This window comes from Salvelinus sp. IW2-2015, linkage group LG37, assembly GCF_002910315.2.
Source record: "Salvelinus sp. IW2-2015 linkage group LG37, ASM291031v2, whole genome shotgun sequence".
Classification (NCBI taxonomy): Eukaryota; Metazoa; Chordata; class Actinopteri; order Salmoniformes; family Salmonidae; genus Salvelinus; species Salvelinus sp. IW2-2015.
Genome location: NC_036876.1, coordinates 3249261 through 3267661, shown reverse-complemented (window position 1 = coordinate 3267661; position 18401 = coordinate 3249261). Strand labels below are relative to the sequence as shown.

At 38.8% G+C, this 18401-nt stretch overlaps 1 protein-coding gene across 1 annotated transcript; it reads right to left on the bottom strand.

Moving 5' to 3' along the window:
• Positions 1-1961: 1961 nt before the first annotated feature.
• Positions 1962-8068, bottom strand: LOC111960113 (uncharacterized). The gene is made up of 4 exons (XM_023982019.2): positions 7739-8068; positions 7606-7650; positions 6162-7427; positions 1962-6019 (listed from the first exon to the last, which is right to left on the bottom strand). The coding sequence occupies exons 1-4, from the start codon at positions 7755-7757 to the stop codon at positions 5700-5702; spliced, it is 1650 nt and encodes a 549-aa protein (XP_023837787.1). The 5' UTR covers positions 7758-8068; the 3' UTR covers positions 1962-5699.
• Positions 8069-18401: the final 10333 nt, after the last annotated feature.

Here is an 18401-nt window from a genome sequence, read left to right as displayed (position 1 = left end):
GCTTCCTGGATGTCAGTAACACAATAGAAGTGGAATGGTGTTCTACGTATTTCTCAGAGCTTATAAAGCCCCAAGGAACGAGTGCCGTCTCTTTTCGACTTCCGCATTACGCAACGCAAGACCTCAGGATAGCATTTTGAAAGCTCAGTTATCGCCTTAGATATGTCCGTCTGTAATTTAATTCGATATAGGTGTTAGAAACATCATAATGAAGTTATTTTAAACGAGTTATATCAGTTTATGCGAGTATATTGCTATTTTCGGTATTTCCTTAGTATTCACTTTGACCATTTGGGCATGTCTGTGCGACATAGCTATTGTTTAGTGCTAATTCCAGAGGGAAGAGGACGTTTTACAACCGTGCAACGATTTTTGGACAAAGACAACTTGCCAAGATTCTGATGGAAGCTCTGTCAAAAGTAGAAGCTATTTATGATGTTATCCGTATTTATGTGGAAAAATGTAAAAGTGTTTGGTCGCCATTATTGCGGCACTGGTCTGGCTGTAACGCACACTGTATGTCTAGTAACGTTCATTTTAAAAATCTAACACAGCGATTGCATTAAGAACTAATTTATCTTCATTAGCTGTCCAATGTGTATTTTTTTAGTCAAGTTTATGAATAGTTTTCGATTAGAATAGTGGCTAATCAAATGCGGGCCGGAGTTGCTATCACAAACGTTTAAATAATAACAGTGGGTCTAGTTATATGTGATAACAATGTATAGTGAGCAGTGAAATAACTATTGGTTTCCATTTGTGGTGACTGCTGACTGACATTAGGGATGAGATTAAATAGATCCTGGAATTTAGCCTGGTCTGGAGCAGGCTAGCTCCACAGAATAAATCTCCATGGTAATTTATACCATAACATATCCTCCTGCCCCCTATCCATCTTTAGTGCAACCGGATTACGGATCAATTGAGCCAGGATCACCAAGATATCCTGGCTTAATCCCTTATCCTAGTTTTGTGCAACAGGCCCCTGATAGCATTCAGCATCACAAATATGCAAAAATAGAGAAAATCAGAAAGGGGGCATAAACCATTTCATATCACTGTACATGATACAACAAAATATAAAATACAGTGACAGACGTTCATATTTATTTTCATTTAGGTCATTTAGCAGGCCCTCTTATCCAGAGAGACATGCAGTCAGTAAATTCATCTAAGGTAGGTAAGATATCAGTCACTGCAAGTAAAAATGTATAAAGCAGCTATCAGTGAAATCAGTGCTAGTACTGTAAGTAAAGACAACTGCAAGTGTTAGTGCAAGAAAAATAAAGTTGAAACATACAGCTATTTGTCACATTGTATAAATGATTGGAGACAGGCGCAAGAATTCGTAATAGGGGGTTTTAATACTCCACCCAAAATATACAACATGCCATGAAAAGGCACGGGGACGAAGCCCAAAACAAACACGTATACAAAAACACAAGGATGTAACCCAAACAAAAGAGCGAGGTAAAACCTCTAATAAATACACAGGACGAGACCCATAATAACAAGTGCCTAGAGGATGGTGACGTAGACCTCTGGAACTGGTGAACGGAATGAGCAGCAGTACCAGGGGAATCCGTGACACTATTTTGAGATTTGGATTAAGGCTCAAAAGATTATATAGTGTAAAGCAGGGTTCCCCAACTGAGGCCTGCGGGATGAGTTTGGCTAATTTGGCCCGCCAATTTTTCTGAGCAAAAAAACCCCAACTGTTTTTATTCTATTTTAAATTCATTGGACACAAAAGACTGTAAAAACACCAGGAAATCAGCTCCATGTGTCACGTTCCTGACCTGTTTTCTGTTGTTTTGTATGTGTGTGATGGTCAGGGCGTGAGTTTTGGGTGGGCATTCTATGTTGTGTGTTTCTATGTTGGTTTAGGGTTGCCTGGTATGGCTCTTAATTAGAGGCAGGTGTTTTGCGTTCCTCTAATTAAGAGTCATATTTAGGTAGGTTGTTTCACTGTGTTCGTTGTGGGTGGTTGTTACCTGTCTCTGTGTTTGTGTTCTGCACCAGATAGGTCTGTATCGGTTTTGCACGTTTGTTATTTTGTAAGTTGTTTGTAGTGTTCACTTGTTCTTATACTTAAACATGTTGAGCACTGGCTACGCTGCATTTTGGTCCTCTCCTTCACCCCAGGAAGAAAACCTTTACACCATGTGATTTTAATTGAAGAAATCTGTTCCCAAGTATTCCCACGCATAATAGAGAGAAACGTGATCGTAAACAAATGTAAGCCAGGTTTGAAATTACTATGTTTTAGTCAAACCTTATATCTGTTTGGGTTTCTTGCAGTCAATTTGCAGTCTACAATTATTTGTGATTATGTTCCGGCCACACGCTCCATCCACTCAACAAGACAATTGTCTTGCTGCTGAATCTAGTTGATGATCCCTGGTGTAAAGAGTAAGATTAAAAAAACAACATTGTCCACAATGTCCTTCCACCATAACACCAGGGGGTGTCAAGCTTCAACCACAAAGTTGTTCTGATCAGGTTATTTACCTACCCTGAGCTGATTGTGTTCAGTTAGTACACCTGTGTAGCAGAGATTGTTATACATAAGCTTTTCACAGTCAAGTCACCTTCCCTGAGACCTGGGGGCCTATCCAAGACAGTTAAACATTTACAATGCTGCAGACAGATCATGTACAGTAAAAGATAAGACATAATTAACTTGTCATGTTAAGTGAGGAATATTGTCCTTTGTGAAGAGTATATTTTGTCAAATGCTTCACCCCTCTGAATGCATGTCCGAAGATAACTGTCTCAAGTTAACCCCTCTTCTTAGAAATTGACAGGCTCTTTGTCCGGTAGACAGCACAGATAACTTATAACTGCAGCATTTCACTGGTGAGAGGGCATGATGTCCTGTCCTAGGTGATGTTGGAACACGTTATTACACACCAACCAGCTCTGGCTCTTTCAGTTCTTTCCACAGTCTGTTTCTCTCAGGTAGAGCTAATAAATGCAGATACTACCTAGGGTTGCACAGCTACCGGTAATTTCCTAAAGTAAGATTTTTGGTAATTGACAATTAATCAATGGTAATCTAATGTAACTTCCGTAATTTATACTTGAATAAAAAAAATATATATATATAGTTAACATTTTATATATGTGTCTATATTGTCCATGAGTTTCTAGTTGATAGATTATATGGTTCAAGATAAAATAGCAGGTTGACGTTTATTGACATGAATCTTGCCCTCGGGACATAATTTTGAGATTTCCGCTAGATGGGCCAGCTGCAAAGTCAAAATTGGCTATTGTATGTATTATTTTTTAGCTTTTGGGTCTTAATTTAAGGTTATGGTTAAGCATTAGGGTTAGCAGTGTGGTTAAGGTTAGGTTTAAAATGTGATTTTATGACTTTGTGGCTGTGCCAGCTAGTGACCACTCTGCAGACCTGCCTCCAGAACAAGATTCATGGCGAAAAACGCTAACCTGCGAGAAAATAGCATAATTAATTAAAAATGCATCTAATCAACAATGGCATTATTTTTTTATCAAATATTTTACAGCTTTGTTGTTCTATTTTTTATTTTAAAATAATCTTATTTGACCTATTTGATCCCGCTTTAAATTACATTCAGCTTACAAAGGCTTCATAAAGCCTTCATAATGCATTCTTAGGCACTACATAAATGTGTTACAAAGCATCGATAACTGTATGTCAAGCTTTATAAAGGGTTCATAAATGTGGAATAACTGTGTGATATTATCCCCAATGTCAAATGTGACATAACCCACTATGTCAAATTACATAAACCTGTTCATTTTATTTATTTATTGGCCCATCCACCCTCTTCGGAGGACAAAATTAATTTTAGTTTTACAGCTTTTTGTTTTTATTTTCATTTGCATTCTGTACATTTGACATACATGCCACTTTTTTTACACAGTAGTTACATAGCAAAATAGTTATTTGATATACATTACATCTGGATAGATAGTACTTAAACACATCAGGTATACATTATATACAGTATATATATGTAGTGTTTTAAATAAACCTGTTCAGTTTTCTCGGTTTAGTTTTTTCAGGTTTCAGATTTCCGCCAGTTTTCTTTCACACATTTTAATTAAAAAACAACACATTATTTATTATTCGGTTTTCACAACAATGCTTAAACCACACCAGGGGACCACATTTGAGGTCTGGGAAAATATAAGAAACTTTGATTTCTGAGTGCAGTTACCTTTAATTCAGTTTGCATGCACTGTTTGGTTAGAGGTGTATTGGTTGGTGGTGCCACTGGACAGCGGAAAATGAGTAAGTTATCCTTTATTTATTGTAATTTAAATGAGTTTACAGTAGTTATATTGGTGTTGATTAAATAGCTACCTCAATCGTTATTTAAATGAATCTTGGTGACTTCACAGCAATTGCTAGCTACCTAACAGACCTGCTAATTTTCTTTGTTGTTACTTTTAAGGTTGGAACCAACATACAGTACCTCTTAATGTATTTGTATTGTTTTAAAAATGTAAAAATAAAAGGAAAATGTATGGTTTAAACATGTCTTTAATGTTTGTTTATTTGTGATGCTTCCTTTAGAGTTAATACACTTGTGTTTACATCATTGTGTATGTGTATTGAATGACCCAAGGGGTCTGAAATTAAATACAGCGTCATGCGATATAGACTCTTTATGGATGTGTTATGAATGACTGAACGTGTCTCACTTCAAACTAAGCATTACAGGGAACTATATAAAGTGTCAGTAAATAGGTTATAAATGTTCTGCTGATTTTTGAAGGTTCTCTCATGACCCACAGGTTACTGTAAGGTGTGAGAGATATTTAAATGTGTTGATGGGCCTGCAAAGCTTGTGTTCGTGTATGTCAGAGCCAATATGATTTGGAGTAGGCCTAGTCCTACCTGGAGGGCTTGATAACAACCTGTTATAATGGTGCCAACATTTTGTGGCTGATCTTTCACTGGGGGAGAGGGTGAATGTGTCAAAGACCTGACTTGGCCCAGCACCACACGGTATGGCTCGTTATATTTGTGTGTGTGTGTGTGTGTGTGTGTTTGTGTACTGAGGAAGCTTTAACTTGGTTCCAGAAGAAAGCCACTTTCAATTTCCTGATGTTCGGGACTTTCATCAATGTCAGTGTTTCTTGGGTGTAATGTAATCCTGCAGCACACCATGTCACCCTTTATAAAGCACATGTTTATGTCACATTCGACATAGTGTGTTATGTCACCTTTGACATGGGTGATTATGACACACAGTTAAGCCACATTTGTGAACCCTTTATAAAGCATGACATACGGTTATAGATGCATTGTAACACATGTATTTAGCACTTATGAAGGCATTATAAAGGCTTTTTGAAGCCTTTATTAGCTGAACATCATTTAAAGCGGGATAAATTATTTTATATATGTTACATTTGTTGAGGCCGCAGAGAGGGCCAGAGATAATTACAGACAATCACAGACACCTGTAATAATCTGAAGTGCTCAAGAAGGCCACTAGATGTCATCTGATAAAATGAAAGTTACCAACATTCTGGTAGTTTACTGGTAAATGTTGAAAGTTACCAGTAATATACCCTCCCTTTGCAACCTTAGTAATACCATACATTAAGTAACATTACATTGATGAGAGAGCAAGATAAATGTGTGTCCACGTGTTGTGTTTGGACGTTGTTTGGTACACATTAGGCCTTACTCAGTCACGTCATCTTGCCTGAGACCTGGGGGCCCATTTACGACATTTACACAGATCCTCCACCAACAAAAGGTCTGATTCTCTCAGGGCTTGGTAGAAGCACTCTTGGGCGACAGCTCCCTTCCGCACAACCATGTTGAGCAAGGCTAGATTCTGTTTGGACTTGGTGGGTTTACTTTCCACCTCCTCAATCTCCTCTTGACTCAGAACTCCTTGATCCTGGAGACGCATAAGTATGGGCAGCAAGAGTCCCAGTCGGTCCACCAAATCCATCCTGTGTTTAGTGATAAAGGCTTGACCAGTGGGAGTAGAAGGGTTGGCTGAAGAGGCTACATGGGTGAAATCAAGAAAAGGGGCAACAACCTGAAATGTTTTTTTTCTTCTATTTCTATTGTTGAATAAAAAAGACGTGGAGGCTTGTTCTGCCTCTACCAGAACAACTGAGAATTTAAATAATTTTTGCATACTTACCAATAAAGGACCGTTGAGTCATTTCATATGGCCTATCTATCTTGATATTCTTCTTATGTGTTTCTTCCTTACAATAAGAGGTAGGAAACTTCCTGTTCAACTCTTTATATAGTTTTTTAAAAAGTTCAGTTGTTTTCTTTGACTCTTCAGCTTTCTTCGCTTTTTCCAACTCTTCTTTAGTTCTCCTCAACTCTTCTTCAGCTGTCCTCAGCTGTTCTTCCAACTCTGCATTAGTTCTCTTCAACTCTTCTTCAGTTCTCCTCCACTTTCCTTCAGTGTTCTTCAACTCTTCTTCAGCTGTTCTCAACTCTTTTTCCAACTGTGCTTTAATTCCACTGAACTCTTCGATCAGGTTGTCCTTATTTATTGCTTCGTCTCGCAGGCGTTGTGGATCGTTGTCCTCTTCTGTCTGTGTCTGATTATCTGTTTTGACTTTGGGATGTAACTGTTTAATACAAGCCTTTACTTCTTGCAGTTCTTTATTCTTCTGCTTAATGGTCTTCTGCAGTTTTTCTATCTCCCTCTCACAGGATTCCAAGTCTCTCTTAATCTTACAACTACGCATCTTTTCCTCAAGTCTTGCAATCTTTTTTTCAAGGTTTGTTATTAGATTTGTATTCTTCTCCACTATCTTCTCCAACGTGCCCATGAAGCTCTCTTCCACCTGGAAATTCTCATCTCTGTTTTCAGATATCAGTTTCTCTAATTGCTTGATCAGCTTTGAATTCTGAACCTTACGTGACTTTTTGTCAGAAAGAACACAATACCTTCCGTCACATTTCTCTATCAACCCTCCAAGGTTATAGTCAGTAATGTATCTCTCAATAGTTAGATGCAATTTGTCCAATTCTTCCTCATTTGTGAACAGCACCACTGTATTATTCAATGCTCTTTCGATAAATGTCTCTTCATATGTGCTCCTCTCTCCTTCTTCATTCATGAAAATAGATAGAGTCGGTTTTAGAGAGTCTGTACAACCGATTCTAATAACCAAGAGGATAGCATCAGGTCCATCTTTAAATGAGGACCAGACAGATTCTATAATCTGCTGTTTTGTCTCATCCTTACTTGAACGTCCAGACCAACCTGCAGTGCGGATCACAGTAATTGTACGACTGCCTAGCTTAGTCTCTTTCTTCACAGCTTGTTTTCTCCATGATGTCCAGTAATTGAATTCCTTTTTGTTCAGGATGATGTTTCCTGCTGTATTCTTTCCAGCCCCATGGCAACCAATAAGCACAAAATCTAGTTCTTCAAAAAGGACAACTGTTGGTGACAGGGTAAAGGATAAAAATTGTGTTAAATTTTATTTTAGAAAGTTTTTAAAAGAAATTAAAGAATATTATGATTAAGTCAATAATAAGTCAGTAATACGTCAGTAATAAGGAAATAATAAGGAAATAATAAGTCTGTAATAAGTCAGTAATAAGTTAAAATAACATACCGTCTTCTGACTCATCCTCTACAAACAATGGATTATTTTCAGAGGCTATGGAGAAGACAGAGTAGAATTACCTTTCATATATAAATTAACAAACAACTGAACATGTTGGTGGCAACTAAGTAAAGAAACCTACCACTTGATCCACATCCCATTTAAGCCACTGAAATGTAGGACTCCCAATGAATTCAAAACCACTGTGTTAACGTTTGGCTGCAGCTTCTACCGGTATTTGAATCGATGACAATGGTAATCTGTTTTTTCTCCATGTTATGTTAATCCTGGGAGAGAATAGAAATGATTATTGACAGTTAGTCAAGAAAGCTTTAGAATTATAGTCAGTCATCTCCTCTGTGCCTTTATACATGATACAGCACCAAACCAACCTTATGCTGAGATATTCCCCACAGCAGTTAAATGTTGTTGCATAATCATTGACCATGTTTACATGCACACAGTATTCTGGATAGTAGCTCATATCCTGCTTAAGGTTTTATTCGGGATAAGCGGTTTACATGCACCTTTGATATCCCACTCATGTGCATCCCTGTGTCCATGAATAAACAGAATATTCCTCATTTAAGTTCATATGGATTAAATGGAATAGTAACGTAAATCTGGACACTGACTGTCGGCCTATAACCTCTCACATGAAGCGTAATATAATATTAACTCCTGCAGAATTATGCTTTTCTTGCAGTGAAATTATACAACAAATGTTAATTTTGTCTTGGGAACATGAGAGGAGAAATATGGTTGATTTCTTTCAGCATCTCTTGACAAAATGCTAATGCTCATGTAACATGTTATCTTTGACTCTGTTAGGCCTGCAGACAGTACTGTGTTATCTTTGACTTTGTTATGCCAGCAGACAGTATTTCAACCACATAAATGATGTACCCAAGACGAACTGAAGTCTTATCATAAATGTGTTTTATTGTTTCTCAGCTTTTAATTTCATTAAAACCAGTCAAACTGATGACATTTGGACATTTTGCACAGGATCAATCTTTCCACTGTTTTGGAGTTATTGCGTTTTCTCCCTGGTCCTTAGTAAACGAAACAGACAAATTTACCGGTGTTAACTAGATGAATAATGCATTCATTCTATCAATGTAAGACATTATTCAGAGGAGCACTACTTCATTTAGTATTTTGGGGCAACCAGATGAAAACAAGATTACACAACACCCATGATATGTGAAACTGAACCTGCGCAGACCACGAAAAACAGTAAACGGGATAAGATGTTTACATGCAACAGTATCCCGTCTTAGGTCAGCATATGCCAGGCATCTTATCCGGGTTTCTCATAACGGGAATACAATCTTTTTGGGGTTATTGTAAACGGGATACAATGTTTAAATGTGTCAACACAATAACAGAATTCTTGAGTATCCCAAATAATAACAGGATATTGGTTTGCATGTTAACATGGTCACTGTCAATTACAGTACCTTGTCTGGTACGGGCAGTGTGTCACGATCGTCAAAGGTAGAGAGTGAGGACCAAGGCGCAGCGCGTGAAAAGAACATATTTTATTTAGAAGAGAACAAACACAAAACGAAACCACTTTACAAAATAACAAAATAACAAAACTGACGACCGTGAAGCTAAGCATGAACTAGTGCACACATGCAACATAGAACATCGACATAGACAATTACCCACAAATACATGATGCCCATGGCTGCCTAAAATATGGCTCCCAATCAGAGACAAATGAAAAACATCTGTCTCTGATTGAGAACCACTCAGGCAACCATAGACATTCCTAGACACATCACTCAACCATAGACTTTTCTAAACACCTACACTGAACACTAAACCATCTACTCTACTTAACCCCCTAAACCAAAAGAAGAGAATACTTTACATATGACAAACACACACAGCCCATGTTTATAAACTCACACTAAAACAAACAACACACACGAGTCATGGTGTATATAACTACCAGCCACACAGCCATGTATATACACTAACACACTGACGACAATGGCCATGTAGAAAGTAACTACAAACACCAACTATATAGCATCTGTCAGGACACAGCCATGTTAAACACACAGCCATGTTATAAACTACAACTACACATACAGCCAACAGCCATGGTTATAACGTACCATAGCACAAACAGACCATGAATATAAGTCAAGCTATATCTACAAACAGCCTGTTATAGAACTACGTCACAAGCGAGAACACAGGGCACATATTAAATGGACCAAACGAACATGTGTCTATATGATTATAAATATCAGACCAACACCCAGAGAGATTAACACTAAGGCAGCAAACACACCAGCCAATGGTAGTTATATTACTCACACACACCCACACACGGCATGTTTAACTGAAACAACACAACAGCCAGAAGATTTAGAAATGAAATAAAGAGTGAGGGAAGAAGGACCTACTACAACAGGGACGCATGATCATATGTTTATACACAGACAACCAAGAAAGACACAGACCATGTATTTAATACTAGTACACAACACAGAGTTTTGTGGCAGGTGAAGGTCAGGAGCAATTGGTAAAATGACTACATCCAACAAGCACAGCCATGTTATAGATAACAATACCGATAAAGGCCAAGCCCCATGTTTAATACACAAACACACAGCCATGTATAACTAACAACACAGCCATGTATAACTACACAACACAACAGCCATGTTATACACTAACAGACAACAAACACAGCATGATACTAATACTACAGCAACACACAGCCATGTTATTAAAACTAGACAGCACGACACAGTCCATAGAGTTATATAAACTAATTACCCATCAGTGACACTACCCTATTCCCCTATACAGTGCACTACTTTTGACCAGGGACCAATGGCACTATCCTTATATATTCCCCACGACCCATAGGGCGTCGATATAAGAGAAATGCAAGCTAAGTATGGGAACAAGTAGAAACCTCATTTGGGACAATCGTAGTGTTGAGACGTTGCCTACCAGCCCAACATGACCATCCTAATATGGGTAGCCATAGACCACTCATTGATCACTATTAGAATCCATACCTGACATAAGGATAGGTGTTCTACTAACACTCCTGACATAGATAGGTATTTTATTAAACTCCGGGTATAGATAAGGTGTTATAGAACATGAAACACTCCTGACACTAGTTGGTGTTAACGTCAGGATTGAAAACTACTCCTGAACAGTCTAGAGTTGGTGTCTATGAACGAAGAAGACTCCTAGACCAAACACCAAGTAAGGGTGTTCTACCGCTGAACCAATCTCCTAGGAATCAGTAGGGTAGGGTGTTCAGAATGACACAACTCCTGACATAGGATAGGTGGTCTAATAACACTCCTGACCATAGATTAGGTGTCTCTACTAACACTCCTGACATAGATAGAGGCGAGCATGGTTCTACAACACTCCTGACATAAGATAGGTGGTTATATTAACTACTCATGAATAGATAGGTGTTCTATTAAACACTCATGACATCGATAGGTGTTCTATAAACACTAACCTGCACATAGAAGGTGTATACCCAACATCCTCCTGACATAGAAGGTGTTATATTAACCTCCTGACATAGATAGGTGTCCTAATTTTCACACTACTATTAAGACGATAAGAAGTTAAGGTGATTGACTAGGTTAACAGCTCCTGATCACTAAGTTGGGAGATTCTCATGAACACTAATTCCTGACATAAGTTAGAGTTGTCTAAATTGAAGACACTCCTGAACATAGCTGGCTGTTCTATGAACACTCTGACATACGGTAGGTGTTCTATTAACACTTCCTGACATAGGTGCGGAGAGCATAGTCACTTGATTATCTATACTACTTGACATAGGTAGGTGTTCATTAAACACCTTCGCTAAGACATAGGGGTCAGTGTTCTTTTTGTTTACTAACACTCTGCTTGAACTGAGGTTGAGCGTGGTGTACGATACTAACATGCCTGGACATAGGGTAGGTTGATTTACTAAAGCACTAGACCTGGACATAGGTAAGGATGTATCAACCTATTAACACTCCCTGTATAACATAGATAGGTGTTATAGGACACATCCTGACATATAGATAGGTTGTTCTAATTTAATCACACCTTGACGTAGATGGTGTTAATATTAAACACTCCTGACATAGATAGGTGTTCTATTAAACACTCCTGAGCCATATGAGTAGGTGTTTCTATTCAACACCTTTCTAATGACACCCGACGTAGATTAGGTGATTATAATTAACACTTCTCCTGAACATATGATAGGTGTTATATGAGTTGTATATTAATACACTCCTGGACATAGATATAGAAGAGTCACATTGTGAGATATAAACATGACCTTGGGACGGACACGACGCACACAGTGGAGCTCATATTTACACACCCAGGGGTTCCGACTGACAGAGAGATGAGGTGTTATAATTAACAAACTTCTCCTGACAGAGATAGGTAGTCTATTAACAACTCCTGAAAATAGATAAGGCGTGTTCTAAAAACTCCTGCTAGGGTAGGGTTTATTAACACTCTGGCATAAGATACGCGAGTGTTTCTTACTTAACACTTCCTACATGGCTTTATAAATAAGGCCAGTTGTGCTAACATTAGTACATTTAATAAAGTATGACGATGGATACATTCAGTCACAGTATCCATCACTAGAATACCGTACACATGCTATCAGAGAGATTCGACACAAAATATTCCACGCAAGCGACTTCATATGAATAGCTTAACTGCCCGAGTACGATCCTTTATTTTAGCAAACCAATCTGAGGTGAGGAAGAGATGGGAAGGGGAAGGCAGGGAGACAAGAGGGAGAAAGGGGGAGGGAGTAGATGGGGGTGGCGGAGAGAAGAGCTGACCACGCAGTAATCCAACAGCCTCCAGCAGTGGGTTAGATACTGCACTTTCTTCATTACAGAGAGAAGAACGAGAGAAAGAGAGGAGGATATATAGAAGAATAAGTAGATGACGGGATTATTACTGTAGAAGACATATTAACTGCAAGAGGCGTGAGAGGAGAGATGCACGGAGCAGGGGGGACGAGAAAGAGCAAGGGAAGGGGGAGAGAAGAGAGGGAGAGCGAGAGTCAATTAGAGGGGCGTAGCCTTTTAGTCTTCCTTCGAACAACATTAGAAAAACTTCAGCAGACTTGGAGCTAATCAGTATATTTCATAGGCTGATGCACCCAGAACCAACCAGTCTACAACTACACGAGCATCAACACACACAGCTACACACCCACAACACACACAGCGTTCAATTCACCACACCCACACACCCACACACACAAAACCAACAAAGATAAAAGTGCCGAAGCTCTTTGGACTTCTGGAGACCCGCACCTTGAGAGGAGACGAAAGTGAGAAATACAGAGTCAAACGTAGGTGGCATTTTCACAAACTTCAGTCCCTAACTCTCGTGATCCACTCGCCCACCCACGCTCAAAGGTTCTGGATGATGAGGAGAGTCGGGGCTACTGCGCGAATTAGCAAGGAATGTCTATGCTAATCAACACACCAACATCACGAGCCATCACTAGCACTGACCAAAAACACGAGAGCACTAAACCATCTGCTGGACTACATCTAGAGTTTGTACGTAAAGGAGATCATACCAGCTCCAACATCGAGCCTTATACTATCACCCAATGTTCTGAACAACAACAAAGACCCTTACCCTGCTTGAACGACAGGACCTGGAAGACGAAGAAATCGCCACCAGAGCAGGCTGGAGATTGCATTCGCGTCTAAAAAACGAACGCAGAGAGCATCACGACCGGTGAAACCACAACAGCATCACTCTGTCTAAACTCAGCATAGGACAACTCTCGCACAGCTACTCTACTAACTGCAGCATCACTCCAGTTATCGTTTAAATTATCTGGATCAACTCTCTACTTCTCGGTAAAGAACCTGTCGAATCGTATAATGATAAGTGCAATACCCTAGCTAACTTTTGGCGGCACTAGAGACATGCAGTCAGGTAGGTGGTAAAGCGTTTTTCAAAATAAACTTTTCCAGAAAAGACATATTCCCTTCACACCTACTAGACAAGACTAGAACTTTGATGATCACACGTTTACGGAGAGAAGGCCTATCATCTTAATGCTCATTAAATAGGCCCCCCAAGACGTGATCACGCATAGGCACATGCGCGAACTATTAGCTACCGCATCACGTTCTGCTGACGGAGGTACAGCATACACTACACACAAACTACTCAATCTAACTAGCAATCAATCTACTCAGAGCTATCTAGACTAACGCACAACTGAACCACTATTACTACAGACGTTAAATAGCATAAATAACACTGAATCAGTAAAACTCATGTCGGTCGAAGCTCCGACCAGACTACGGCCATCAACTCTACTACTCACGCACTGAGTGTGATAAGTTGGTACGGACTAGAAATCTATACGTGGACATACTGAGCGGAATCTAGCATCATTACACTTCAAATCAAAGTTATTTGTCACGTGCGCTGAATACAACAGGTGTAAGACCTTACAGTGGAATGCTTACTTACAGGCTCTATACCAATAGTGCAAAAAAGTATAGGTGAACAATAGTAGGTAAGAAATAAAACAACAGTAAAAAGACAGTGAAAACAGTAGCGAGGCTATAAAAGTAGCGAGCTACATACAGAACATCGGTTAGTCAGGCTGATTGAGGTAGTGTGACATGAGATATGGTTAAGTGACACTGCATATATGATGAACAGAGAGGGGTGGCGGTGGTGGGTGGGACAACATGCAGAAGCCTGGTTAGCCAATGTGCGGGAGCACTGGTTCGTCGGCCCAATTGAGGTAGTATGATACATGAATGTATAGTTAAAAGGGCAAGGCAGCTTAGCCCCAGTGATGTACTGGGCCGTACGCACTACCCTTTGTAAGCGCCTTGTGGTCAGAGGCCGAGCAATTGCCGTACCAGGCAGTGATGCCAACCGGTCAGGATGCTCTCGATGTGCAGCTGTAAGAACTTTTGAGGATCTCAGTACCCATGCCAAAAACATTTTGTTCCTCGAGGGGGAATAGGTTTGTCGTGCCTCTTCACGACTGTCTTGGTGTGTTTGGACCATCTAGTTGTTGGTGATGTGGACACCAAGGAACTTGAAGCTCTCAACCTGCTCACTACAGCCCGTCGATGAGAATGGGGCGTGCTCGGTCCTGCCTGTCTAACACTGTATAATCTTATGAGCCTCAATCTAAATGTCACAATGACTGCATTTTATAACACTCATTTTGTATTTTGTTGTATCATGTATTTCCTTCATAACCTATTCTGCGTATGGCACTGAATTATTTATTTGTGATCAATAAAGCATTATACTGTATAATTTTAGGTATGCAATTATTAATCAATTACAGTAAATGTTGGTCAATTTTGTCACTTTTATATTTTGTTGATCATGTATTCCTTCCATAGCCTATTCTGCTGTATGGCACTGAATTATTTATTTGTGACAATAAAGCATTATACTGTATATATTTAGGTAAGCAATTATTTAATCAATTACAGTAATGTTGGTCAATTTTGTCACTTTATATTTTGTTGTATCATGTATTTCTTCCATAGCCTATTCTGTCTGCTATGGCACTGAATTATTTATTTGTGATCAATAAAGCATATACTGTATATATTTAGGTATCGCAATTTATTTAATCAATTACAGTAATATGTTGGCAATTTTGTCACTTTTATATTTTTGTTGCACATGTATTCCTTCATAGCCTATTCTGCTGTATGCACTGAATATTTATTTGTAATCAATAAAGCATAACTGTATATATTTAGGTATGCAATTATATTAATCAACGTAAATGTTTGGTCAATTTTGCACTTTTATATTTTTGTTGTATTATGTATTTCCTTCCATAGCCTATTCTGCTGTTGACACTGAATTTACAAAAATGACCAAGAAAGCATAATATATTTACTTAATTAACCATTCAGGTATGCAAAAATTGCTATCTGTCACACCCTGGCCTTATTATCTTGTTTTCATTATTATTTTAGTTAGGTCAGGGTGTGACATGGTGTAGTATGTGTTTTAGTATTGCTAGGGTGTTGTATGGTTTAGGGGGTTAAGTAGAGAGATGGTTTAGTGTTCAGTGTAGGTGTCTAGGAAAGTCTATGGTTGCCTGAATTGGTTCTCAATTAGAGACAGCTGGTTATTGTTGTCTCTGATTGGGAGCCATATAAGGCAGCCATGGCTTTAGCTGGTTGTGGGTAATTTGTCTATGTGTAGTGTTTGTGTCAGCACTATTTTTCTATTATAGGCTTCATGGTCGTCTGTTTTGTTATTTTGTTAGTTTGTAAAGTGTTTTGTTTTGTGTTTTCTCTCTTCTAAAAAAGAAGATGTTCTTTTCACGCGCTGCGCCTTGGTCCTCACTCTCTACCTTTGAAGATCGTGACACTACATTACTTTTGGGGTGTAAACTTTGGTCAGGTTTATGGTCATGAACCCAGTTTGAATGCACGGGTTGGGGTCATTCTGAATTTAGGCAGAGAGGAAGAAGCGAAGCGAAGAGCTCCACTACGTCAAAATCTATTACCGCAAGAATACAGACCAAGTAAACCAGACCATATAAACATACCAAGTGGGGATTTTTTTTTTATAGAGGTCTATGAGAGTGTTGGATTTGGTCAACAAAAAATGGGATTACTAATTGATAAGTGGGGCTTATTTGATGTAATTTAAGTTTCCATAATGGTTAGGTTTAGAATGTAATTCATATAAGTGGTACGTGGCATGGGCAACTTTGAGAAAAACGGTTCTATGTCAGAGTTGTGTCTGCCGTGATGTGCATATCTGCCCTCTCATTGGCTAGAAATGTTTCCACTGATCTCGCTTCTTCCTGTGCCATTCCACTGGGCGACAACCGAATGTCATTGTTAGGGCAGAGACAACACCACTCCTCATTAGAGTATGAAGGCAGTCAATTCAGGAAGTCATTTGAATTTAAAAAAAAATGGAACAACTTTTGATATGAATAGCTTCTACTTTTTCTGTTCATTCATTGAAGTCATTGAAAATAGATGCAACTTTTTCAGTTATTTGAATTGGAATTTCAGTGAACTTCCTGAATTTGACTGACTTCAATTCAAAATTGACTGCCTTCAATTCAAATTGCTCCAACCTGCTTGAATTCAGCCTTTGTCTGTCTCTCGTGCTATTTGTTTGGTTAAGTGTTCCATCTGGATCTTGATCATCGCAGTGTTCTGTTTGTCAAAGTGTTCTGTGGCTCTGTTTTCTGTCTGGCTCTGTGTTCTGTCTGGCTCTGTGTTCTTGTTTGTCAACATTTTCTGTCTGGCTCTGTGTTCTGTTTGTCAAAGTGTTTTGTCTGGATCTGTGTTGTTTGTCAAAGTGTGTCTTTCTTGGCTCTGTGTTCTGTTTGTCAAAGTGTTTTGTCTGTGTGTTCTGTTTGTCAAAGTGTTCCTCTGTCTGAATACCCTTATCTCTGTTCTGGCTCCATAAGCAGTAGTAAATTCAGTATGCATGTAAATTCAATACCAAAAACAGACCACTAGATGTCAGAGAAGATGACTCAGTTACACCAGCTCGTCAAGAGGAATGGGCCAGAATTCACCCAACTTATTGTGGGAAGCTTGTGGAAGGCTACCTGAAACGTTTGACCCAAGTTAATCATTGCTACCAATACTAATTGAGTGTATGTAAACTTCTGACCCACTGGGAATGTGATGAAAGAAATAAAATCTGAAATAAATAATTCCTCTTAAATATTTTTCTGACATTTCACATTCTTAAATAAAGTGGTGATACTAACTGAACTAAGAGGGAATTTTTACTAGGATTAAATGTCAGAATGGTGAAAAACTGAGTTGAAATGTATATATAACAGTGAGAGTTTTAGGGATGTATAGGGAGAGGAATATGTTGGCACAAGCAGACAACACAGTTTGAAAAAGTTAAACCACGCCCTTCCTTCGTCATAGCAGAACACCTTCAGACATAGCTGAAACAGATTGTGCAGATGCGTGTTGAATATCCGTCATAAAACATGCTTTAAAAAACGTCATGAAGTTTGAGTAATGTTCTGTATAGTAGAGAATACTTGTCTTCATGGAAGATGGCTTCATTCTCTGGTGAGTGCTGTTAATTGTGTTGAACAGATAATTAAATAGAACATAATCTTATATAACAATATGGGGTGTTTCCCAGACAGAGGGTGTTATTTTGTTGTCGTATTGCACACAAAGCGTCATGAGAGAATTATAATGCAAGTTTTCAAACTACGGTTGTTTTGTTTGGGAAGATGTATAAAGTGATCTGTGCATTTGAAAAAACAGCAATAAATACACCAATTCACTTTTGCATGTAAAATCACCACTGTATAGTTAGTTCTATTTTTTAAAGGGATCCACTATGGCTACAAGCCAAAGAACCATTTTGGTACTATATAAGTCAAGCATTATTGTGTGTAAGAAGATGCAATGTGTGTGATAATTACAATGTAGCGGCAGCAGGTGGCTTAAAAGCATTTGGGCTGTAACCGAAAGGTCGCTGGTTAGAATCCCTGAGCCGACTAGGTGAAAAACAGATGTTCCCTTGAGGAAGTAACTTAACAATACTAGCTCCTGTAAGTCATTCTGTTAAGGGTGTCGGCTAAAATGTCAACAAAAACAAGTACGTCTTTGTGTGTGAATGAATTGGGCAGAGAAACATGGTTTTTTTTGTCCAACCAGTGCAAGAAAGTTCTAGTGTATTCCCTCTGTCTTCGACTGATGTTGAATGTAGACAAAGATTTAAAAATCTTTGATATGGATGATAGATTTTCC

Coding starts and splice junctions, on each gene's coding strand:
- LOC111960113 (XM_023982019.2), bottom strand. Junction 7,428..7,605: donor AGAGGATGAGTCAGAAGACG/GTATGTTATTTT, acceptor TGTCACCAACAG/TTGTCCTTTTTGAAGAACTA. Junction 6,020..6,161: donor GACTCAACGGTCCTTTATTG/GTAAGTATGCAA, acceptor TCACCCATGTAG/CCTCTTCAGCCAACCCTTCT.